Genomic DNA, 22,014 nt, shown 5'->3' on the forward strand with positions numbered 1-22,014 from the left:
AGGTATGTGGGAGGCAGGGGTGGGAATTATATAAGAAGGGAAAATATTCCCGAGTAGTTGCTGATTAAGTTCCATGGTGCCAGATATGCACCTGGTTTTGACAGAGCTTAAAGGAGCAAGAGGAAATTACTTGGTGAAAATAAAACTTCTGGATATACAGAAAATGTGAACAGAAAAAAGCACAACTGGGCCTTCAAGACTGAGACAGCGGGAGTCCTTTATTGGTAATTGACCCAACACGGGCTGTGTTTCGGCCTACACAATGCCTGCCTCAGGGGTCAGAGTATAAAATCAAGGTGGGGAACTCCGTGGAAGCAGATATAAGGTCTTCTGTATAATTCCCCAGTGATAGAGTTGTAACTCTTATGTAACGCTGTCAGTCGAAGCAAAACGCCAAAGTTAACTTATAACAAATATGCAGATACGCACTATTCACAAGTCAGTTAAAGCTAATTAATACCTTTTCCTTGTTTCTGGTATTTCTGCAGTTCTGGTGCCAGAAGTCCACTGAAAGGTCCAAGGCAGCCAATGGCATTAGCTATAATATCTTCATCATCCAAGTCATTCTCCTCATCACTGTCTCGAGTTTTGTTCAGCCTTCTGAAAAGCAAGAATTTGTTGAATGCAAAGCAGTACTCTGACCACTTTGTGTGATATGAAATTTGAAAACTGCTCTACCTTCTGCAAATCCAAGAGAAAAAGTTAACTGTTTTTATTAATTTAGAAATTTATGAAATAAGTCAAAATAAAAACAGACCGATTATATCAGTAACCCGAGTTTGACTCCTGTCTCAGGTCTTCTGATCATAGTGATGGCTTAGCATTCACAGTTACGGGAGGAAAGAGAATCAGTCATTGTGCAGTGGCACCATTTAGGGCAGTATTCTTTACTGCAAAGCCTGCGAGTCAGTGGCAGCCCCTGGAGAATTCTAGGGTGGCCCTTGCCGATTTCCACTGGCCATCACTCTGAACACTCCTCTGTTCACCCAATCAGGAGTGATGCCCAATTGCTCCTGACTCTGGCACTGCCATTTTGAAAGATGGCGGTGCCTGATCACTAGTAGTATATTTTCATGTACTACTAGAGGTCAATTTGCCAAATAAGAGGGTTGGGTGGTGGGGGGAGGCAGAAATGTTAGACCTGATGTGGGGGGAGAGGAAGAAAAAGGACTGATACTGAACCTGGTTAGGGCATGAGAAGGGAGAAAGAAAGAAAGATACTGGACTTAGTAGGCAGGAGAGCAGAAGGAGAGATGCAGGTTCTGGTGGGAGGGGGGAGAAGAAGGAGAGATGTTGGCTCTGGAGGGAGGGAGGAGGAGAGAAGTTGGGTCTGGTAGAAGGGGGGAGCAGGAGGAGATGCTGGCCCTGGTAGGAGGAGGGAGCAGAAGTAGAAAAGGTGGCCCTGGTGGGGGTTGAGGGGAAGGAGAGAAGGAAAAAGAAGATTGGTGGTAAAAGCTTAGGTAAGGGGGTGCCCACTAGAGAGACAGATTGGTGGGGGCAGATGTCATATGCACACATTTGTTGATAATGTGGTGCCACATAGAAAGATATTTGTCAGCTCTCATATAGCCCTTTTGGACCCAAAGCATCCCCAACTTAAAAATGAGTGAAGACCACTGACTTAGGGTGCAATTCTATATCTTTACTTTGCATGTAAAGAGTGTTTCATAAACAGAAATAGGCTCTCATAAAATTGCCCAGAGGTATACATGCATAAAAGTATGTTTTGCTGACACATTGTGTGTACTTTATGGGCAAGATGAACACATTTGTTATGAAATACACGTATCATACAGAATGACACGGGGACAAAGTTTGTCCCCGTGGGTTCTGTCTCCGTCCCCACCCCGTCCCCGTCTCCGCCCCGTCCCCGCAGGTCCTGTCTCCATCCCCACCCCGTCCCCATCCTGTCCTGTCCCCGTGGGCTCTGTCCTCATCTACAGAAGCCTTGAACACTTATGATTTTATATTTAAATCTTTTTATTAAAGTATAAAAAGGAACAATATGCTGTGCAACTGTTGTGTATAAATTACAAATAGAAAACAATAACAATGAGCAGCTATAATAACCCTCCTTCCCACCACCACCCTCTACCCTTCCAACTAGAAAATGACACAGGGACAAAGGTTGTCCCTGTCGGCTCTGTCCCCATTCCCGCCCTCGTGGGATTTGTCCCCGTCCCGCCCCCGCGAGCTCTGTCCCCGTCCCATCCCCACGGTTCCCCGTCCCTGTGTCATTCTCTAACGTATCAGTGCAAACAAGCAGAAAAAGTATCCCAGCCTTGCAGCATGTATAACTTTGTGCTGAATCTTTCAGGAAGGCAATTTTATAAAGGAAGATATGTTGCTATTATAAAATAGATGTAATATATACACTCATGTGCCTTCACTGCTTAGAAACCCTATTATGAAATAACCCTGTCTACAGATATAGAGCCTATAATAGAAGTTCTGGAAAGAGCACTGCCCCCCCCCCCCCCTCACTGAAGACTGCTGCTGCAATGACTAAATTAGTTTGGGAAAAGATACAAAATAGGTAAAAAAAGGATCCTGGGTAGTTGTAAATAAGGGATCCTGGCACTAGGTCTTAGTTCTGATTCTGACTGAGCTGGAAGTCCAAAGGGCAGGAAGAAAGTGCAGGTTACCTCCCTAACACCCCCCCCCCCCCCCCAAAAAAAAAACAAAAAAAAAACCAAAAAAGGAACAATGTTTATTTTACATCTTAAAGAAAGACTCTTGGTCATGAGACTGACACCATTAACTCAGAGAGACATCTGGGCTAAGTCAGAGGCATGCAGTAACCTTCGGCAAGGACATTGTGCTGAGTTAGCACCAGACTGCTTGGCGCCTCAGAAGTTGGGGAAATATCCAAGTGACGTAAAAAGACATTCTTATGTTTACCATATCTTTAACAATCGGGAACAGATCAATCATATATCAAGATGCTATAATGATAAAAGATGCAGCAACAGAAGGCTCAGGGGGCTCTCATCCTGAACTCCCAGAATAACAGCACATCACAAGGACCAAGATCAAGAGGATCAACCAGTTTCCTACATTGCCAGCCACCTACAGAGACAACCCAATATCATCAGACCAAGATCCTATGCTTTTTTTTAAATTCTAAAAGCCTGTGATCATTCGGTTTTAGGCAACTACCTTATAATAGGGAGTGTGTGTTAATCCATTTGACATCCATATATATCATCATTCTACATATTTGTATTAGTAATCTTTTATTCTGCTTTTGCCACTGTTTATATTTTGCATTTATAAATAAAGCCCCTTTTTATTCTATTCCATATGGTCCTTGTAACTTATCAGTGAATAATAAGTGGGATTTCTGAAATCTAGTTCAGCTATTATAAGATGAATTTTTCCCCAGAGCTAGAGCCATTATTTACATGCCATTGTCCTACCCCTGACATCTACTGGTCGGAGGTGATTACTGCAACCCTCACACCCCAGCGGGAAAAACGTAAAAGATTAATAAGAACAAGCACTTGATGCAACTTTGCAGGCTACTAGCAAAAATGCATAGCCAGTAGCCTTCCTCCCCATCTAGTCTCACTCTACCCTTCCCCTCCCACCCTGTCACCACTCTCTTCTCTTCCTCCCCTACTCTGTCACCCACTTTTGACCTCTCCCCACTCTATCTTCACCCAGTCTCTTTTTTTAGTTCATTCTCCTGACCTGTGTCTCCCTAATCCTATTCTCTTCCTCATGAAATCAGTTACCACCCCCACACAAGCCAGCTATCACCCCGGCAATGGGAAAATTAGGTTCTTACCTTGGTAATTTTCTTTCCTTTAGTCACAGCAGATGAATCCATTAAGTGATGGGTTATGTCCGCCTACCAGCAGGTGGAGATAGAGAACACTGAAAAACCATAGTGCCCTATGGATGGCTAGCTCCATCTGCCTTCAGTATTTGAAACTTTCAAAGCACAGTGTATCCTCAAAGTAGAATAACATGAACTTTCCTCACAGCGAACGAATGCCTCAGAACAGGAGCAATAATCACGCAAAGGAGGGACGATCTCAACCTCCTGTAACAGAACAGTAAACAGAAATCCTGAAGACTGTTTTCCAACCTTCCAATGAAGGAACATATCTGCAGGAAAAACTGAACAAAAAACAGATTCAGACAGGGGGGGGGATCATGGATTCATCTGCTGTGACTAAAGGAAAGAAAATTACCAAGGTAAGAACCTAATTTTCCCTTCCTTGTCATCAGCAGCAGATGAATCCATTAACTGATGGGATGTACAAAAGCACTCCCTAGTTAGGGCGGGAATATGCCACTCCACGAGCAAGTACTTCTGCTCCAAACTGCGTGTCCTGCTTCGCTGCAACATCCAGCCTGTAATGCCGGACAAAGGACAGCTTAGAAGCCAAAGCAGCCGCACTACAGATCTCATGAAGTGGAGTGCTCCTGTTTCAGCCCACGAGGAGGAAATCGCTCTCATGGAATGCGCTTAACCGCGTCAGGTGGAGACTGCCCTGCCAGCAGATATGCAGAAAAAATGACTTCTTTGAGCCAACGGGCTATAGCGGCCTTAGACGCCGGAGACCCTCTTCGAGGACCTGACAACAAGACAAAAAGGTGATCAGAGGTCCTGAAGTCGTTTACATTTGCAGATACTGCAAGAGAGCCCTGCAAACATCCAGAAGATGTAACTGCCCAAAAGATTCCGGAAACTCCTCCCTAGTAAAGGAGGGCAGATAAATGGGCTGGTTTAGGTGAACCGCTGAAACCACCTTAAGCAGGAAAGAAGGTACCATACGTACCGTTACTCCGGACTCTGAGAATTGTAAGAAAGGGTCTCGACAGGATAGCACCTGGAGCTCAGACACCCGTCTCGCCGATGTCATGGCTACCAAAAAGACTGTCTTTAGAGTCACATTCTTCTCCGAAGCTCGCCTCAGCGGCTCGAAGGGCGAACACTGGAGAGCCTTCAACACCAGCCCCAGGTTCTGCGTTGTCTGCGTTGATAATCCTGGGACATGGGAGACCATCGTTGAAGCAGGGCAATCTGCAGTGGTCTCAAGTGCACTCTCGCCCATGGCACTACCTCCAAGGTGGCCATCATCGACCCCAGCAGCTGGACCAAGTCCCAAGCTCGCGGGCGAGACATCCGCAGGAGCAGACGGACCTGATTCTGAAGCTTGTACTGCCTTTGGTCGGGTAGAAAGACAAACCCCGAGGCCGTGTCGAACTGGACCCCCAAATATTCGAGAGACTGAGAGGGGGTCAGGTGACTTTTGGGTATATTGACGACCCAACCTAGAGATTGCAGTACAGAGACCACTCTGGCTGTGGCCAGATGACTTTTGTCTGCTGAATCTGCTCAGATGAGCCAGTCATCGAGGTACGAGTGAACCCAGATACCCTCTCGCCTGAGAAAGGCAGCTACTACCACCATTACCTTGGAAAATTTGCGGGGAGCTGTGGCGAGGCCAAAAGGCAAGGCCCGAAACTGGAATGTTTTCCCAACACCGCAAACCGGAGAAACCGTTGATGCGGGGTCCAAATAGGAATATGCAAGTAAGCTTCTTTTAGGTCCAGAGACGTGAGAAACTCTCCTGGCTGTACCGCCGCAATGACGGAGCGCAGGGTTTCCATGCGAAAATGCCGCACTCTTAGTGCCTCGTTGACTGACCTTAAGTCAAGGATCGGTCGAAAAGACCTGACTTTCCGAGGCACCACAAAGTAAATGGAGGCCGTGTTCGGCGGGAGGCACAGGGATCACTGCCCCGAGGTGCAACAAGACTTGTAAGGTCTCCTCTACTGCCGCTCGTTTGACGGCAGTACCGCATCAGGACTCCACAAACACGTTTCTCACCGGGGCGCTGAATTCCAATCGGTAACCTTCTCTGATCAGGTCCAGGACCCACCGGAGGTAATCTTGGTCCATTCCTCGAGAAAGAGGGAAAGACATCCTCTTACTGCAGAAATCGAGGAATGGACCAGCGCCCCGTCATTGCAGGGGCCGCCCCTGAACTCCAGGCCTTGAACCGGCCGCTGCGGAATGCTTGTCCGAGCGAAAGGAGTTCCTCTGCTGAAAACGGGCACGTTGAGAAAACCCAGCAGAGCGCCCCCGGGCGATACCTGCGAGCTTCACAGAAGCGAGGTCTGGAAGAGGAGGGCCACATAGAACCCCTGGAAGAAGGCCTCGGCCTATCCTCGGGTAGCCGCTGGGGCTTAGGGTCCCCCAGGTCTTTAACAATTTTCTCCAGCTCCTCTCCAAATAACAGGTGGCCCTAAAAGGGAAGCTTCACCAGCCTGTGCTTAGAGGCCATGTCAGACCCCCAATGCCGTAGCCATAGAAGGCGGCGGGCCGCAACCGCCACAGACATCTATTTAGCCGAAGCTCTGACCAGATCATAGAGGGCGTCAGTCAAAAATGACAGGGCCGACTCCATCCGCAGTGCAACCTCAGTGAGGGACTCCGCACCATCCACGGGCTGCTCCACTGCCTGTTGTAACCAAGAAAGGCAGGCCCGGGCAGCCCTTACGGCGAGGCCTGATATTTCAAAAGACCGTTTCAACACAGATTCAAGCCGCCGGTCCTGCATGTCTTTCAGGGCAACCCCTCCCTCTACGGGGAGGGTGGTCCTCTTAGTCACCGCCGTGCCCAAAGCGTCCACTTTAGGCATCCCCAAAGGGGCCAAGAGCTCCTCACTTAGAGAGTAAAGCTGACCCATAGCCCTGGCCACTTTCAAAGGCCCATTGGGTTCAGACCATTGAGCTGAAATAAGCTCTTGGATGGAGTCATGCATAGGAAAGGCTCGAGCAGGCTTCTTAGTACTCGCAATCCTCGGATTACCAGAGGAGGTGTCGCCTTCAGCAGGATCATCAATTGAGAGGGCCTGCAAGGCGTCAGAAATGAGCGCTGGCAGCTCATCGCGGTGGAAAATCCTCACTGCATTGGGATCATCCAGATCCGGTGGCAAACCGGCACCTTCCTCTGGCTCATTAGACCAGGAGGCCCTGCCTGAACCCTAAGAATCCACACCGCCCGACCCCGGGGTGGGGAAAGAGAAGTGCGCCACTCTCCGACGGGGAATTTACCCGTCTATGTTTAGCGTCCTTCCAATGCTCGGGGGAAGCAGACAGCCCCAGGCCATCAACACCCGGGGTGAAACCAGGCAGCAGCACAGTGTCAGACACCTGCGGCAGAGCTCTTTTCAGCATGAAGGTTTTATGCATTAAAAGCACAAACTCCGGGGAGAAAAACTCACCCTGACGCTCCCTCTCCAAATTAGGAGAAACAGGAACAGGAGCTCCTCTGGCAGCCTCTAACCGAGGCGTCCCCCTGCCCTCAGACTCCTCCGCAACAGTGAGGGTCGAGACATGCGGCGCTTCCAAAATGGCGCCCGCTGCCAGCTCCATTGAGTGGGAAGAATCATCGCTCGCCATGCTCGTACTAGCTCTAGCGTCTAAAGAGCATGTCTTACAGAGCCCTGCTGCTAATCTACGTTTACCACAACGGGAGCAGCGTTTAACTGCTTCAGCAGCCATCGTCCGACCAGATGGAATTATATAAGTAAAATGGCGGTTTTGTGCCAAAACTTACCCCGTTCGGAACGGTGTCCGCAGGTCCTCCCTGGAGGAGCTGGGCACCACTCTCACCTCAAAAGACCGAGTCAAACGAGCTCCGGTCAAGCTGCCCACTGAAAATAGCCTCAGAATAAACACGCAGAATCCATGCGTACTCCTTTTTTTTTTTTTTTTAACGCTGTGAGGAAAGTTGGAGGCAGGCAGCAACAGAGGTACTCCGGTAGGCAGGGGGATGGGTAAGGCAGGGAAAGGGCTAACCTATATGCCTTCAAAGTGGGCACCACCAGCCGCACCACCAGCCACAACACCCCAGCTTCAACTGGCAAAGCACAGGAGCCACCCCAGGCAGAATTTTTCCAGGAGCTGATCAAGCTAGGTTCACACCTGCTGGGAGATAGAGAAATAGAGGCAGATGGAGCTAGCCGTCCACAGAGCACTATGGTTTTTCAGTGTTCTCTATCTCCACCTGCTGGTAGGCAGACATAACCCATCAGTTAATGGATTCATCTGCTGATGATGACAAGGAACAGTGAATCCCTATTTTTTCATCCCTTACAAGCCAGTCAGTTCAAACCTTCAGCACCAGGAATTCTTGGCTTTACACTTGGGACCCCGGCACTGGGTCTTAGTTTTTGTCATTGCATTCCTTGCATGTATTTGAAAATCTTGTGTTTTTGGCACTAACAACATTTGAAGGGTAAGCTTAACTACTTAAATAATTTTTCAGGAGGGAGAGACCAAAAGACCTCAGTAGTCTCTGGCAATTGAAGAACTTACCACATTACAATGAATGACACTGGATTCTGATATGGCAAAAATATTGTTCACCTCAAAAAGTAATGTGGTGTGTAAGTTCTTCAATTGCCAGAGACTACCGATTTCTTTCCCTACTGGAAAATTATTTAAGTAGTTAAGCTATCCTTCAGTTAAGTTTGTTGTTGTGATACATGATTTTATACTGGAGGCAGCATTCCCTTTGCTTTTGCCTATGTGACCTTTTTGATGCTAAGCAATTATTGGATTTTGTAATATCTAAAGAGATAATGGATCAGACATTATGTAATATCTAAAGACGTGGTGAGGATCCAGACATGAAGTAACAAGTATATATCACTGTAGTGGCTGACTTGAATAAACCTGATGAAATGAAGGCACATCAAGTAGCTGTCATTCTACAATATGTCACTTGAGTTTGTTTTGGAAGACAAACTTGAGTGTGACATCGTAGAATGACCCTCCTTGATGTAGCTTCAAAACATGGCTCATGTCATTCGGTCTGTTAATATTTAACAGTTAGTTAAATAGACTACTACTTGGCGCAATGATCAACAGGCATTCTATGCATGACCAAATCCTACAGATGGCAATGGTCAGTTGGCAGAGAACAAATATGATTATACTGCTACTGTGCCCAACAATACACCTACAAGTAAAATGATAGGGTGAACTGTTTTACTTCCACTACTTTATTCAAACTCTAAGGTGACTATTGAAACTCATATCAATTCTAGAAAGACTGGTGGCATTATTATTTGTTGCAAAGAAATTCCAGCTAATATGAAGAAAGTTCTATATTGATAGCACCAGCTGCACTTAGCAACTTGTGTTCCTCAGGACTTACACATTCTCTGAGGATTCAGTTTATAAATGGTTACCAGGAAACTGGGCCACATCCTGCTGTGTAGATAGTTTGGCTCCCAAAATCTGCATTTTATTTGTAGCATTTATATTTATTTGTAGCATTTATACCCCGCTGTTTCCCGCTCGATAGCAGGTTCAGTGCGGCTTACAAAGTATGGTACATAGTATCACAGAGATAACACAAAGTATGGTACAAAGTTATTACAGAGATAACATAGTTATTTAGAGTAAGTCAATAGGAAGAGATGTGGGGGAAAGGATTGGAGTATGGGTAGTGCTAGTGGTATGGATTAGGTTCAAGAATTAAGTTGGGTTGTTTGGGTAGGCTTGTTTGAAGAGGTAGGTTTTCAGCAGCTTTCGGAAGGGTAGGTGTTCACTGGTTGTTTGGATGTGTCGAGGTATGGCATTCCAAAGTTGGCTGCCTATAACGGAGAAGTTGGATGCATAGTAGGTTTTGTATTTGAGGCCTTTGCAATTGGGAAGATGAAGATTGAGATATGTTCGAGAAGATTTAGACCCGTTTCTGGCTGGAAGATCGATCAAGTTGGTCATGTAGCTTGGAGATTCGCCATGGAGGATCTTGTGGATCATTGTGGGGGCTTTGAAGTATATTCGTTCCTTGATAGGGAGCCAGTGAAGTTTTTCACGAAGTGGTGTTGCGCTTTCAAATCGTGATTTGCCAAAGATGAGTCTGGCTGCTGTGTTTTGGGCGGTTTGGAGTTTTTTCATGATTTGGGCTTTTCAACCAATGAAGATGCTGTTGTAATAGTCAGAATGGGTGAGTACTGTGGATTGTACTAGATTTCGGAAAGTTTTCTGTGGGAGGAATGGTTTTACTCTCAATACCCACATCTTGAACTTCTTCTTTGTCGTGGCTTTGGCGTGAGTTTCTAAAGTTAGGTGGTTATCTAATGTCACTCCTAGGATTTTTAGATTGTCAGATATTGGGATTGTTACGTCAGGGGTGCTCAGGGTGGTTTGGAGCAGAGTAGAGTGTTGTGAAGAAATGATTAGGCATTGAGTTTTTTTCTTTGTTAATTTTCATCTTGAAAGCGTTGGCCCAGGATGCTAGGATGTTCATGGCAGTGATTATTTTCTCCGAGATTTCTGTAAGGTTGGATTGGAAAGGGATGAATATTGTGACGTCATCAGCGTATATGAAGGGGTTTAGACCAGATTTGGCTAGGGATTTGGCCAGAGGAAACATCATAAGGTTGAAGAGGATCGGGGATAGAGGTGAGCCTTGGGGGACTCCGCATTTTGATGACCTCGCAGACGATATTGAAGAGGTTGATTTGACCTGATAAGATCTAGTGGTGATAAAACTTTTTATCCACTTAATGATGTTTCCGCCGATCCCTAGTTTGTCCAGTAATTTTGTGAGAATAGCGTGGTCTACCATGTCAAATGCGCTGGATAGGCTGAATTGCAGAAGAAGTATTTTGTTGCCAATTGAAATTTCATGTTTGAACCTGGATATCAGGGTGAGTAATACTGTTTCTGTGCTGTGTGCAGGTCGAAAACCCAATTGTGATTCATGTAGTATGGAGAACTCTTGTATGAATTTGTTAAGTTGGGAGGCCACTCTATTTTCCATCAGTTTGATTAGAAGTGGGATGGAGGCCACAGATCGATAGTTGGTGATGTCATTCGCTGGTTTCTTGGGGTTTTTCGGTATTGGTGTGAGTAGAATATTGCCGTGTTCTTAGGGGAAGGAGCCATGTTGAAGTAGGAAATTTAAGTGGGTGGTGAGTTCCGTGATGAATCGTTCTGGGGCATTTTTCATAAGATAATTGGGGCATGGGTCCAGGTGACAGTGATAGTGATAGTGCTGAGGAGATTTCCATAGTGCTGAGGGGGATGAAATTTGTCCAATAGCAGTCTGGTGGGGTCTCTTCAACGTCGGGGTCCAGTTCATCAAGGAAAGTGTCAATATTGGTTTCATCGTGGGGAATTGTGTTGCACAGATTAGTAATTTTATCGTTGAAGTATTTGGCCATCTGGTCGGCAGATGCACATTTTGATGGTGAAGTTGTTACTGGATTCGTGTTAAGAAGATTCTTTATGATTTTGTATTGTTTTTTTTATATCTGTTCCGGTGACTGTGATTTGTTTTGTGTAGTATGTTCTTTTGGCTCGTTTGATGTCATTCTTGTATTTCTTTTGTGTTTGTTTCCACGCATTCAGGGTGAGATCATCTTTTGATTTGCTGCAAGTTTTTTCTAGTTTCCTGGTTTGTTTCTTTAGTTTTTTAAATTCCTCGTTGAACCATGGAGAGGGTTTTTTCTTTGTGTATAGGGTTTTGGAGTGTAGTGGAGCAATTTCATCTAGAATGAGTTTGCATCTATGGTCCCAAATCTGCAAGGAAGTGGTATGAGTTTGGATCTATCGACCAATTATTGTCATAGATAAGTTGCCAGAAGGTATCCTTTTCAATTCGTCCTCTGGTTTTGATTGTTTTGGGTTCCGGTGGTTTGGGTTGGTCTTTTTTCCGCCATTGTACGGCTAGGGTTGCTTTGTGGTGGTTGGACCAGGGAGAGGTGGCCCATTGGATGTCTGATAAGAGGAAGTTTTGATCTGTAGAGTGCAATTCCTCCTCCTCTTTTGTCTTTTCTAGGCCAATGTGATATTTTGTAGCTCGGGGGACATAGCTCATTTATGTTATCCAGTCCACAAGATCATGTTAGAAACTGGAAATATGTTATATCCTCTTCTCATGTAGGGGATAATTATCTTATTGGGGGATGGGATATTACTGAGGGAGATAGAGTGGCCATAATATGGTTTATCAATATGGCACAGCAAGAGCTATACAAATAAGGCACCTGTCACATACTGAATGCTTTGTGAATAAAACCACAGATGGGATGGGCCATCATATCAAAAGAAATCAAACAATCCTACAAAACAGAGCCACAATAGTTACATTCCAGCCTCTAAAGAAAGAGTATGTGCTCTAACTGGCGATGAAAGCAGCTCTTTTATGCCTGTTCACAGCCAGGACACAGAGGATGATATTAATGTGGCTAAAGCCAAAAAACATGGCACAAATGGTAAGTATGTGCCTAGCTGGTTAGGGAAGTGGGGTCAAACTTTCCTATGATAGTCATATTTGTCTTGTGTGTGTTCTTTCTTATTAAGAAAACAGAAGTCGGCATAGATTACGGCACAAATATATTATGATCAGTAGAGCTTTGATAATCAAGGGGTAAATGCAGGAAGAGAGACATAAGGATTCACAGAAAGATTAAGCAGTGATTTACAGAGCTGCATTTATTTTTTCAGAGTAGAACATGACCTGCAGCATTTTACTTAAACCAAACAGAAAACATGAACCCCCATTAGTGTAAAACCAATGTGTAAAGCAGAGCGCCCCCACCTATGAGTGCATTACTTTGCCTCAGAATTGTTAAGGGGTGCCAGGAACCAGTGATCATCACTTTAGGAACTAGGGGACACACCCTTGTATGTGGGTTTCTTCCAATTGCCTGTATACCAGACAAAGTGTCTGCATTTGTTATACTAAACAAAGCCAAGAAACTCTTTCTTATTACTTCAAACTTCACTGTTCATATGTGAGTTATTTGCTTTGTTTTTTTCTGGGGTGGGTGATCGGAAGTCAAATCTTGATATCTGCCAAGTTTTATTTGTATACATACTATTACTGGAGTCACTGGATGATTCATTTGTTTTCTCTCTTTCTTACAATGTTAAATTTTGACTGACTTTTAAACGATTTTTTTTAGTTCAAGTATTAATGAACAGGCTTCTAAATTGTGATTTTATATAATATCTGTACTTCAATTCATTAAAGCAGAACAATGGCAGCATTGAGCACTCTGACTCTCTAAAATACAGGCAACATCGAACCTCTTGTTGGACAGTCTTTCCATCTTACTTTCATGACAAAGTCAAACTCGCAGCCATTCAGTTTAGTTCTGTCATCTGGAAACAGTAGTTCAAAGATGACTAGGTAAAAAAAAAGTCCAGTTTCACTTACCCTGAAACTGAAGTTGATTTTACAGGTGCAGGAAATGGAGTAATGTTGTATGTATACTTCTCTCTTAATTCTGACAGTTGTGGGAATGGAAACTGAGCCATAGAATAAACTGTCTAAGAATAAAACAAAATAAGCTTCTTCAAATACCACTTAGTGATTATCTGCAATGTACAACATAGTAAAATTATACAGACTACATTCAAGAAAACATTTACATATTTACAATGAAAATAAACTTTTTAAGTCAAGAAGATCAGATACTTCTGCAGGGAACGTTATCAGCATCATAAAATATAAAATTACAGTTTTAATTTAAACATTTCTTTGAGATTATACGTAACCAGCATCATTCTTTTAATCAATTAAAATAAAATCTTACATTTTTATGCAATTACTTGCACTGAAGTATGAAAATAAATATATCAAAAGTGCAACCAATCCAAGGACTAGACGGGGTAAAGACTAACAGGATATCACAATACAGCCTGACAACGAGGCTTACAATGACAAAATGGCTATCCCAATGCATTGTAAAATAACCAAAAACAGCAAAAGGATGAAGTACTGTACCAATATCATTAGGTTTTCCAAAAATAGTCTATACACATTTTTCTGTAAAGCTAAGTCATCTAGATGCCTTGTGAATCTTTGTTATATTTGAATAACTAGTAAGAAAGGCCTGTTTCTCAATCAAATGAAACAGGCGCTAGCAAGGGTTTTATCTATTTGTGTTTGTTTTGACCTGAACTGTTTTAATATATGTTTGCTTGGTTTTTTTTATTGATAGTTTGTAAAAGTGCAACACAGTACAGTGAAACAGTGAATTTATTATAACAGTCATATTTGTGTTTTTTACATTTGGTGTTACTTTTTTTTCTCTGTCAGAATGACAGGGGGGAGGTTTTAGATGTTGCATGAGTGTGTGTGTGTGAGACAGGGGAGGTTTTCTGTCAGGGTGTTACTTTTTTTTTCTCTGTCAGAATGACAGAGGGGTGGGGGAGGTTGGAGTGATAGGTTTGTTGAATTTTTTGTGGGGCTGAAGATCGCGTTTCCTGTTACCTGGTTTGCAGTTGTGAATCTTTTTTGTGTGGTTGCCGTTTTTTAGTGGCAGCAGGCTGGCTGACTGGCAGTTTCTTGTTGTTTCATTGGGCGTGCTGCAGGTGGGCTCGAAGTGCTGGGTGTTTTGACAGTGTTGTTTTTTTTGCCGGCTTCCGCTTTTGGCTTGCAGCGGTTGGGCGGGCGATCTGGCAGTTTATTTGGGTTTGTTTTTTTCCCGGGGCGGGCTGCAGCTTGTCTCGCACTCCTGGGTGGGCGGGCTGGCATTTGCATGCGCATTCCTGTGTGGGCTGGCTGGCATGCTGTATTGCGCTGCCTAGAGGGAGATGTGGGCGCTGAGCTGGGGACCATGGGCTGCACGCTGTAGGAAGCGTGGGGCAGTAGCAGTGGCAACAGCCCTTGGCGCGTGAAGGGTTTGAGGCGGCACAGGAGAGAGCGGCTCGTGAGCCAGGGAGTGTTCCTCTGGTTTTTGCCCTTTTTTTTCTTTGTTTTTATTTTCCCTGTACATTCGATGAAGCTGCCTGGGCCCGCACTGCTGTTGCTTGGGCTCTCTGGATGACGTCATCCAAGGCTTCAGTCCCAGGCACAGCCAATCAGAATGGAGGCATGGATCCAGGCAGCTTCATGGAACGCTCATGGTGCAAATTATTATATAGGATAGTGGCAGTAAATGTGCGGTAGTGAATTTGTTTCTACTATATTATTTGCAATTAGTGCTGAGGCCAAGACTCCAGGGGTAGTGCTCTGCAAGTAATGGAAAATATTCACCCCCAAGGATTCTCAAAAGAGAGACAATACCAGTAGACGAAAAAAATCATTTTTTCTTGAAAAAAATCTTAAAGGTCAAAACTTAAATCACTACATGCAGAAGTATCATAGGTAGACTAGCATTTCAAAAATTCTCAGACACCAAAAACAGTAAGATTCAACATTAAGCTTAATCAAGCTGTACTAATAGACATGCAATTCATATACTCCCAATAAAAACAGCAGCAGAAGCATGAAAGGTATAGAAAGATGAACAAAAATGAGACATAAAAATAAAACATTTATTAAGCTGTGCTAGCTGCTGCCGTGTGCTAATGTCAACACAGCCCATTCACTTAGTAAACGGGGGTGGGGGGGTTAGAACCGTTAGATAGAAGCTAAAGCAATTCTGTAGGAAACTTAGGAAGAGTATTAGTGCAGTTAAAACACTACAAAACTATTATTTTCACTACACAATACTGTATCTGATTTCTGTCATATTAAATAGATACATATATGAAAGTTATGACCTCACTGAGTTTAGTTATATTTTGTCAGATTTAAATTTGCCTATTTTAATAGATTTCCAGTCTACAGTAACTAAGATGACCAGCACTGAACAATATGCATGAAAAAGGGGAGTTCTTGATGAAAAACACTAAATACGTATTTTTAAAATATTGATATTATATGATAAAAATTCTTACAGCGCACAGTACATTTCTTCTTCTTCATCCCCTAGGACAGTGGCTCCCAAACCTGGTCCTGGAGGCACACCAGCTAGACAGGTTTTCGGATATCCACAATAAATACTCATGAGAAAGATTTGTCTGCAGTGGAGGTGTCTCCAGGACCAGGTTTGGGAATCACTGCCCTAGGACTAAAGTGACTGTTATACTTATTTGGCTGCTGTTCAACCAAGCATACCACATGCTTAAATAATCAAATGAACTGTCCTCTTACATAAATACAATTCATATGAAAAGACAGGTATCATTTTTCTCAGGGTTAACCCACTGGCTCAGAGATTGTCTGCTTTTAACAATAAAAAGCTGGGACTTCACTAAAGTAAGTTGGGAGGTGATACAATACAGAGCAGGGCTTTTCAATCTACTCCCTGAGACACACCAAATCTGTCTGGTTTTCAAGATATCCACAATCAACATGCATGAGACAAATTTGGTGTGTTCTGAGGACTGGGATAAGAGCCCCCAAAGTAGAGGAAAGCTTGCTGGGGCAATTGAGTATTAAAGTTTTAACACACTTCAGACCTAATTCTGACTGAGCTAGAAGCCTGAAGAAATAAAAGAAAACTGCCGAGTCAGAAAAATAATCTTGCTGACTATCCTTATCAAGTTAATCACTTGTTTTTACTTATTTTACTTTCTCGTTTACATGATTCATACAATTTAATAAATGTATTGCACTATTAGTATTCTACACAGCTGTATCAAACCTCAGAGCATCCTTACTTTCTTTAAGCCTGAAACAGAACCAAATTACACCTTTTTTTAAAAACTGTTTGCCAACCTGCATGAGTTCATTGCTGTCAATCAGGTTGTCTTCCAGCATCTCTTGGGTTAGCCTTCCCATGGTGCTATAGAACTCATCTGCATTCTCACAGCATTCAATCTGCCTGCATGAAAAGCAGATAGATCAAAACACAAAAATACCTACTATTTTGGCAATGCTACTACACGATAAAAGAAAAAAACTTAATACTATCTAGCACTTTGGAAAAATGAGTTCTTTTGGGAATCATGCATGCATGTCTTGACTAAGGGGACCTTTTACTAAGCTGCAGTAAAAAGGGCCCTGCGCTAGCTGCGGGGACCATTTTTGTCGCACGCCGAGAGCCTTTTTACCGCAGCAGGTAAAAAGGCCGAAAAAAAGACATGGCCATGCGGTAAGATTGATCTTACCACGTGGTCATATGAGGGGGGGGGGGGGGGTGAGAACTTACCACCACCCATTGAGTGGGTGGTAAGGGCTCCTGCGCTAACCAGGTGGTAACTGGGTAGCACGTGGCACTGCCTGATTACCACTGGGAAACTCCCTGTGAAAATACTTTTTGAATATTTCCGCTAGCGTCGGAAATGCCATGTACTGGTGGGACTACTGCTGGCGCCCATGTTGGGCAAGCAGTAGCTCCAGATTGGCAAGCGGTAAGCCCCCTTAGTAAAAGGGCCCCCAAGTGCTGCTAGTTACTGAGATTTATTAATTTTAACTATTATCAATGTACAGATATTTACCTACAATTTTTTAAAAGGAATTATAAAAGGTACATTCTAAATACATAAGCCTTCAGATATAAAGAGGGCAGCTTTATAACAGGGTTCCCATAAAACACCCATAATTGTTTGTACCTTTATAAAATAGGTTGCCAGAACTACTCTCAATAGTGCACAAGTTTTAGACTCTGAGGCAAGTAGATACATGTATACTGTGTGCAACCGTGCATACTTTACATAGTTCGTGCACACCTGAGAACTCTACCCTGGGGCACACAATAGGCAGAGCAGGTAATGTCCACATGTGGCCACAAGCAAATATACATGTTTTCATCAGCAAAAGCACTTCCACATGCTTATATACCTATGTAATTTTAAGTTGCCATTTTCCACATACAAAACATTGTTTACATACAGAAAATCTATCATAAATGTACCCACAAAAATATTATTTAGAATTGTATGGATTCAAGTTTAAGGTGCTCATCCTGACCTGTAGAGCATTTACACTAGTACATCAAAACACGTAGCTGATCTACTACTCATTCCTCACATCTCCTTCCAGTCACTTCATTCTAAGAAAGCAAATCTTATGGTAGCTCCTCATAAGAACATAACTGTTACCATACTAGGGAAAACCGAAGGTCCATCAAGCCCAGTATCCTGTTTCCAACAGTGGCCAATCCAGGTCACAAGTACCTGGCACGATCCCAGAACAGTAAAACAGATTTTATGCTGCTTATCCTAGGAATAAGCAATGGATTTAATCAAGTCCATCCTAATAATGGCTTATGGACTTTTCTTTTAGGAAATTAACCAACCCTTTTTAAAACCTTGCTAGCTGCTTTTACCACACTTTCTGACAACGAATTTGTTGAGTGAAGAAATATTTTTTCCAGTTTGTTTTAAATTTACTACTTAGTAGCTTCATTGCTTGCCCCCTAGTCCTAGTATTTTTGGAAAGAGTAAACAAATGATTCACATCTATCCATTCCACTCTACCCAGTATTTTATAGACCTCTATCGTATCTCCCCCTCAGAGGTCTCTTCTCCAAGCTGAAGAGCGCTAACCATTTTAGTCTTTCCTCATAGGGAACTTGTCCCATCCCTTTTATTATTTTCATTTCCCTTCTCTGTACCTTTTCTAATTCCACTATATCTTTTTTGAGATGCAGTGACCAGAATTGCACATAGTATTCAAGGTGCAGTTGCACCATGGAGCAATACAAAAGCATTATAACATTCTCATTTTTGTTTTCCATTCCTTTCCTAATAATTCCTAACATTCTATTTGCTTTCTTAGCTGCCGCTGCACATTGAGCAGAGAGTTTCAACGCATCATCAATGACGACACCTAGATCTTTTTCCTTGCATCACGAAGATATGTTTTGGATTCCTCTTTTCCAAATGCATCACTTTGCACTTGCTCACATTAAACGTCATCTACCATTTGGATGCCCATGGGCTCATTTTCGAAAGAGGACATACATCTTTCGACATAAATCGGAAGATGGACGTCCTTCTCCCAGGGACGTCTAAATCCGTATAATCGAAACCCGATTTTGGACGTCTCCAAATGCAGTCCGTCGCAAGGATGGCCAAAGTTCAAGGGGACGTGTCAGAGGTGTAGAGAAGGCGGGACTTGGGAGTTCCTAACACATGGACATCCTTGACCCATAATTGAAAAAAACAAGGACGTCCCTGACGAACACTTGGACGTTTTCACCCGGACGTGTTTTTATTACGACTAAGGTACAAAAAGGTGCCCAAAATGACCAGATGACCACCGGAGGGAATTGGGGATGACCTCCCGTTACTCCCGCAGTGGTCACTAACACCCTCCCACCCTCAAAAACATCTTTAAAATATGTCCTGCCAGCCTCTATGCCAGCCTCAGATGCCATACTCAGGTCCATGACAGCGCATGCAGGTCCCTGGAGCAGTTTTAGTGGGTGCAATGCAGATGCCCCCCCCCCACTGTTACGTTTGTGGAGGAAACAGCGAGCCCTCCAAAACCCACCAGAAACCCACTGTACCCACATCTAGGTACCCCCTTCACCCGTAAGGGCTATGGTAGTGGTGCACAGTTGTGGGTAGTGGGTTTTGGGGGGGCTCAGCACACAAGGTAAGGGAGCTAAGTACCTGGGCGCGTTTTATGAAGTCCACTGCAGTGCCCCCTAGGGTGCCCAGTTGATGTCCTGGCATGTCAGGGAGACCAGTGCAGTACAAATGCTGGCTCCTCCCATGACCAAATGCCTTGCATTTGGCCGTTTTTGACATGCACGTCTTTGGTTTCAAAAATCACTGAAAGTCAGAAACGTCCATGTCTAGGGACATCCAAATTTAAGGCTCTGATGGTATTTTTGAAACGAAAGATGGTTATCCATCTTTTTTTTGAAAATACAGGTTTCCCTGCCCCTGGATTTCACAGTTTTGCAAGGACGTCCAAATTGCAACTTGAACACGTCCTCTTGTTTGCAATTTTTCACAATCACCTTGTGATTTAACAACGTCAAATAACTTTGTGTTATCAGCAAATTGAATTACCTCACCAGTTATTCCCATCTCTATATCATTTATAAACGTCTTAAAAAGCACAGATCTGAGCACAGACCCCTGGGGAATCCTATCTACCCTTCTCCATTGAGAATATTGACCATTTAACCCTACTCTCTGTTTTCCATCTTTTAACCAGTTTTTAATCCACAATAGGATTTCCTCAGGAATCTTTCATGGGGTACTTGTCAAATGCCTTTTGAAAATCTAGATACACAATATCGACTGGCTCACCTTTATCCACATGTCTATTCACCCCTTCAAAGAAATGCAGCAGATTGATGAGGTAAGATTTCCCTTGACTAAATAGTCTCTACTATTTTGCCCAGCACCTACATCAGGCTCATCAGTCAATTTCCCAGGTCACTTCTGGAACCCTTTCAAAAAATTGGCGTTACATTGGATGCCCTCCAATCTTCTGGTACCATGCTTGACTTTAAAGATAAGTTATATATTACTAACAATAGCTCTGGAAGTTCATTTTTCAATTTTATTAGTACTCTGGGATGTATAACATCAGATCCAGGTGATTTGTTTTCTTCAATTGTCAAATTGCCCCATTACATCTTCCAGCTTTATAGAGATTTGCTTCAGTTTCTCCAACTCATCAGCAGTTAATACCATTTCTGGCACTGGTATCTCTCTCACATCTTCCTTGGTGAAGGCCGAAGCAAAGAATTAATTTAATCTCTCCGCTATGACCGTGTCTTCCCCGAGTTCCCTTTTTACCCCTCAGTCACCTAGAGGTCCAACTGATTCTTTTGCTGGCTTCTTGCTTCTAATATATCTAAAAATGTTTTTATTATGGGTTTTTGCCTACAATGCAATCTTTTTTTCAAAGTCTCTATTTTCCTTCCTTATCAGCGCTTTGCATTTGACTTGCCATTCCTTATGCTGTTTCTTATTATTTTCAGTCGGATCATTCTTCCACTTTCTGAAGAATTTTCTTATTACAGCTAAAAGAAAATCCTTCAGAAAGTGGAAGAAAGACAGCTGAAGAGTAGCAAATCACCTGGATCAGATGTTATACAGCCCAGAGTACTAATAGAATTGAAAAATGAACTTGCAGAGCTATTGTTAGTAATACATAACTTATCTTTAAAATCAAGAATGGTACCAGAAGATTGGAGAGCATCCAATGTAACGCCAATTTTTAAAAAGGGTTCCAGAAGTGATCTGGGAAATTATAGACTGATGAGCCTGATGTAGCCGGGCAAAAAAGTTAGTAAACTTCCTTCACCTCAATTCTGAACCATGACAGCTGTTATTTGGCCTTCCTTCTTCCTTTTATAATACATGGAATCTATATGGTCTGGGCTTCCAGGATGGTAGTTTTGAATAGCATCCAAGCCCGATATAAATTTTTGACCTTTGCAGTTGGCACTTCTAAGGTTTTTTCTTTTAAACCATTCTTCTCACTTTATCATAGTCTCCTTTTTGAAAGTTAAATGCTAAAGTATTGGATTTCTTGTGTGTACTTATTCCAGAGCTTATATCAAATTTGATCACGTTACGATCACTGTTAGATTGTAAGCTCGGTCTGCGCCCCTTACCCATCCAGCATTTCCTCCCTCTCCTTTCTCCTCCCAACCCTTCCCCTCCCCGTCTAGCACCTTCTTTCTCCCCTCTCCTCAGTGACAGCAACACAAACTCCTCTACTACCAGACACCTTCCCCCCTCATTTCAGCCCCAGTTCCAGCCCCCCTTTTCTCATCTGCCCTCCTTTTCAGTCCCGTTTCCAGCCCCAACTCCCTCTCTCACCTGCCCCCTTTTTCAGCCCCAGTCCCTTTCTCCAAGGTTAGATAAAACAGGAGACAAAGTGATGTCAAAATCACTTAGGTTAATCTGTGTTTCCCCTTCCCCACACAGCCGTTGTTCTGCGTACACACAAAACAAAGCAAGCAAATCTATGAGCTGCTACATCCATGTTCTCATTCTTTATTGTTGGTATCATTTTTATTTCATTTCACTTATATTTTCAAACGTGCCGGCTTATGCAGCATATGGATGTACTCAGAGGAAGTATAATAATGGAATAACTTTTCATAGGTAGAGTAGTAATTTGTTATAAATCGTACTCAGTGTGTAATTTGGAGGGGCTGGTTATAGGGACACCCTAGCACTATAATATTCGTGCAGAGATTTTTTTTCTCATTGTAAAGGGCCAATAAAACAGATATCATATTATGAGAATCAGGTGCTAAAAATTTGAGTTTCTAT

The 22,014-nt window shown here is 43.3% G+C and overlaps 1 protein-coding gene across 1 annotated transcript in view; it reads right to left on the reverse strand.

Moving 5' to 3' along the window:
- TBC1D30 (TBC1 domain family member 30) overlaps window positions 1–22,014 on the reverse strand; it is a 252,698-nt gene that overhangs the window by 13,756 nt on the left and 216,928 nt on the right. Inside the window, 3 exon segments of the mRNA XM_030216536.1 lie at window positions 461–600; window positions 13,205–13,317; window positions 16,538–16,643. Of these exon segments, the coding sequence (XP_030072396.1) occupies window positions 461–600; window positions 13,205–13,317; window positions 16,538–16,643 (359 nt within the window).

The sequence above is a fragment of the Microcaecilia unicolor genome, chromosome 10 (genome assembly GCF_901765095.1).
Source record: "Microcaecilia unicolor chromosome 10, aMicUni1.1, whole genome shotgun sequence".
NCBI lineage: Eukaryota > Metazoa > Chordata > Amphibia > Gymnophiona > Siphonopidae > Microcaecilia > Microcaecilia unicolor.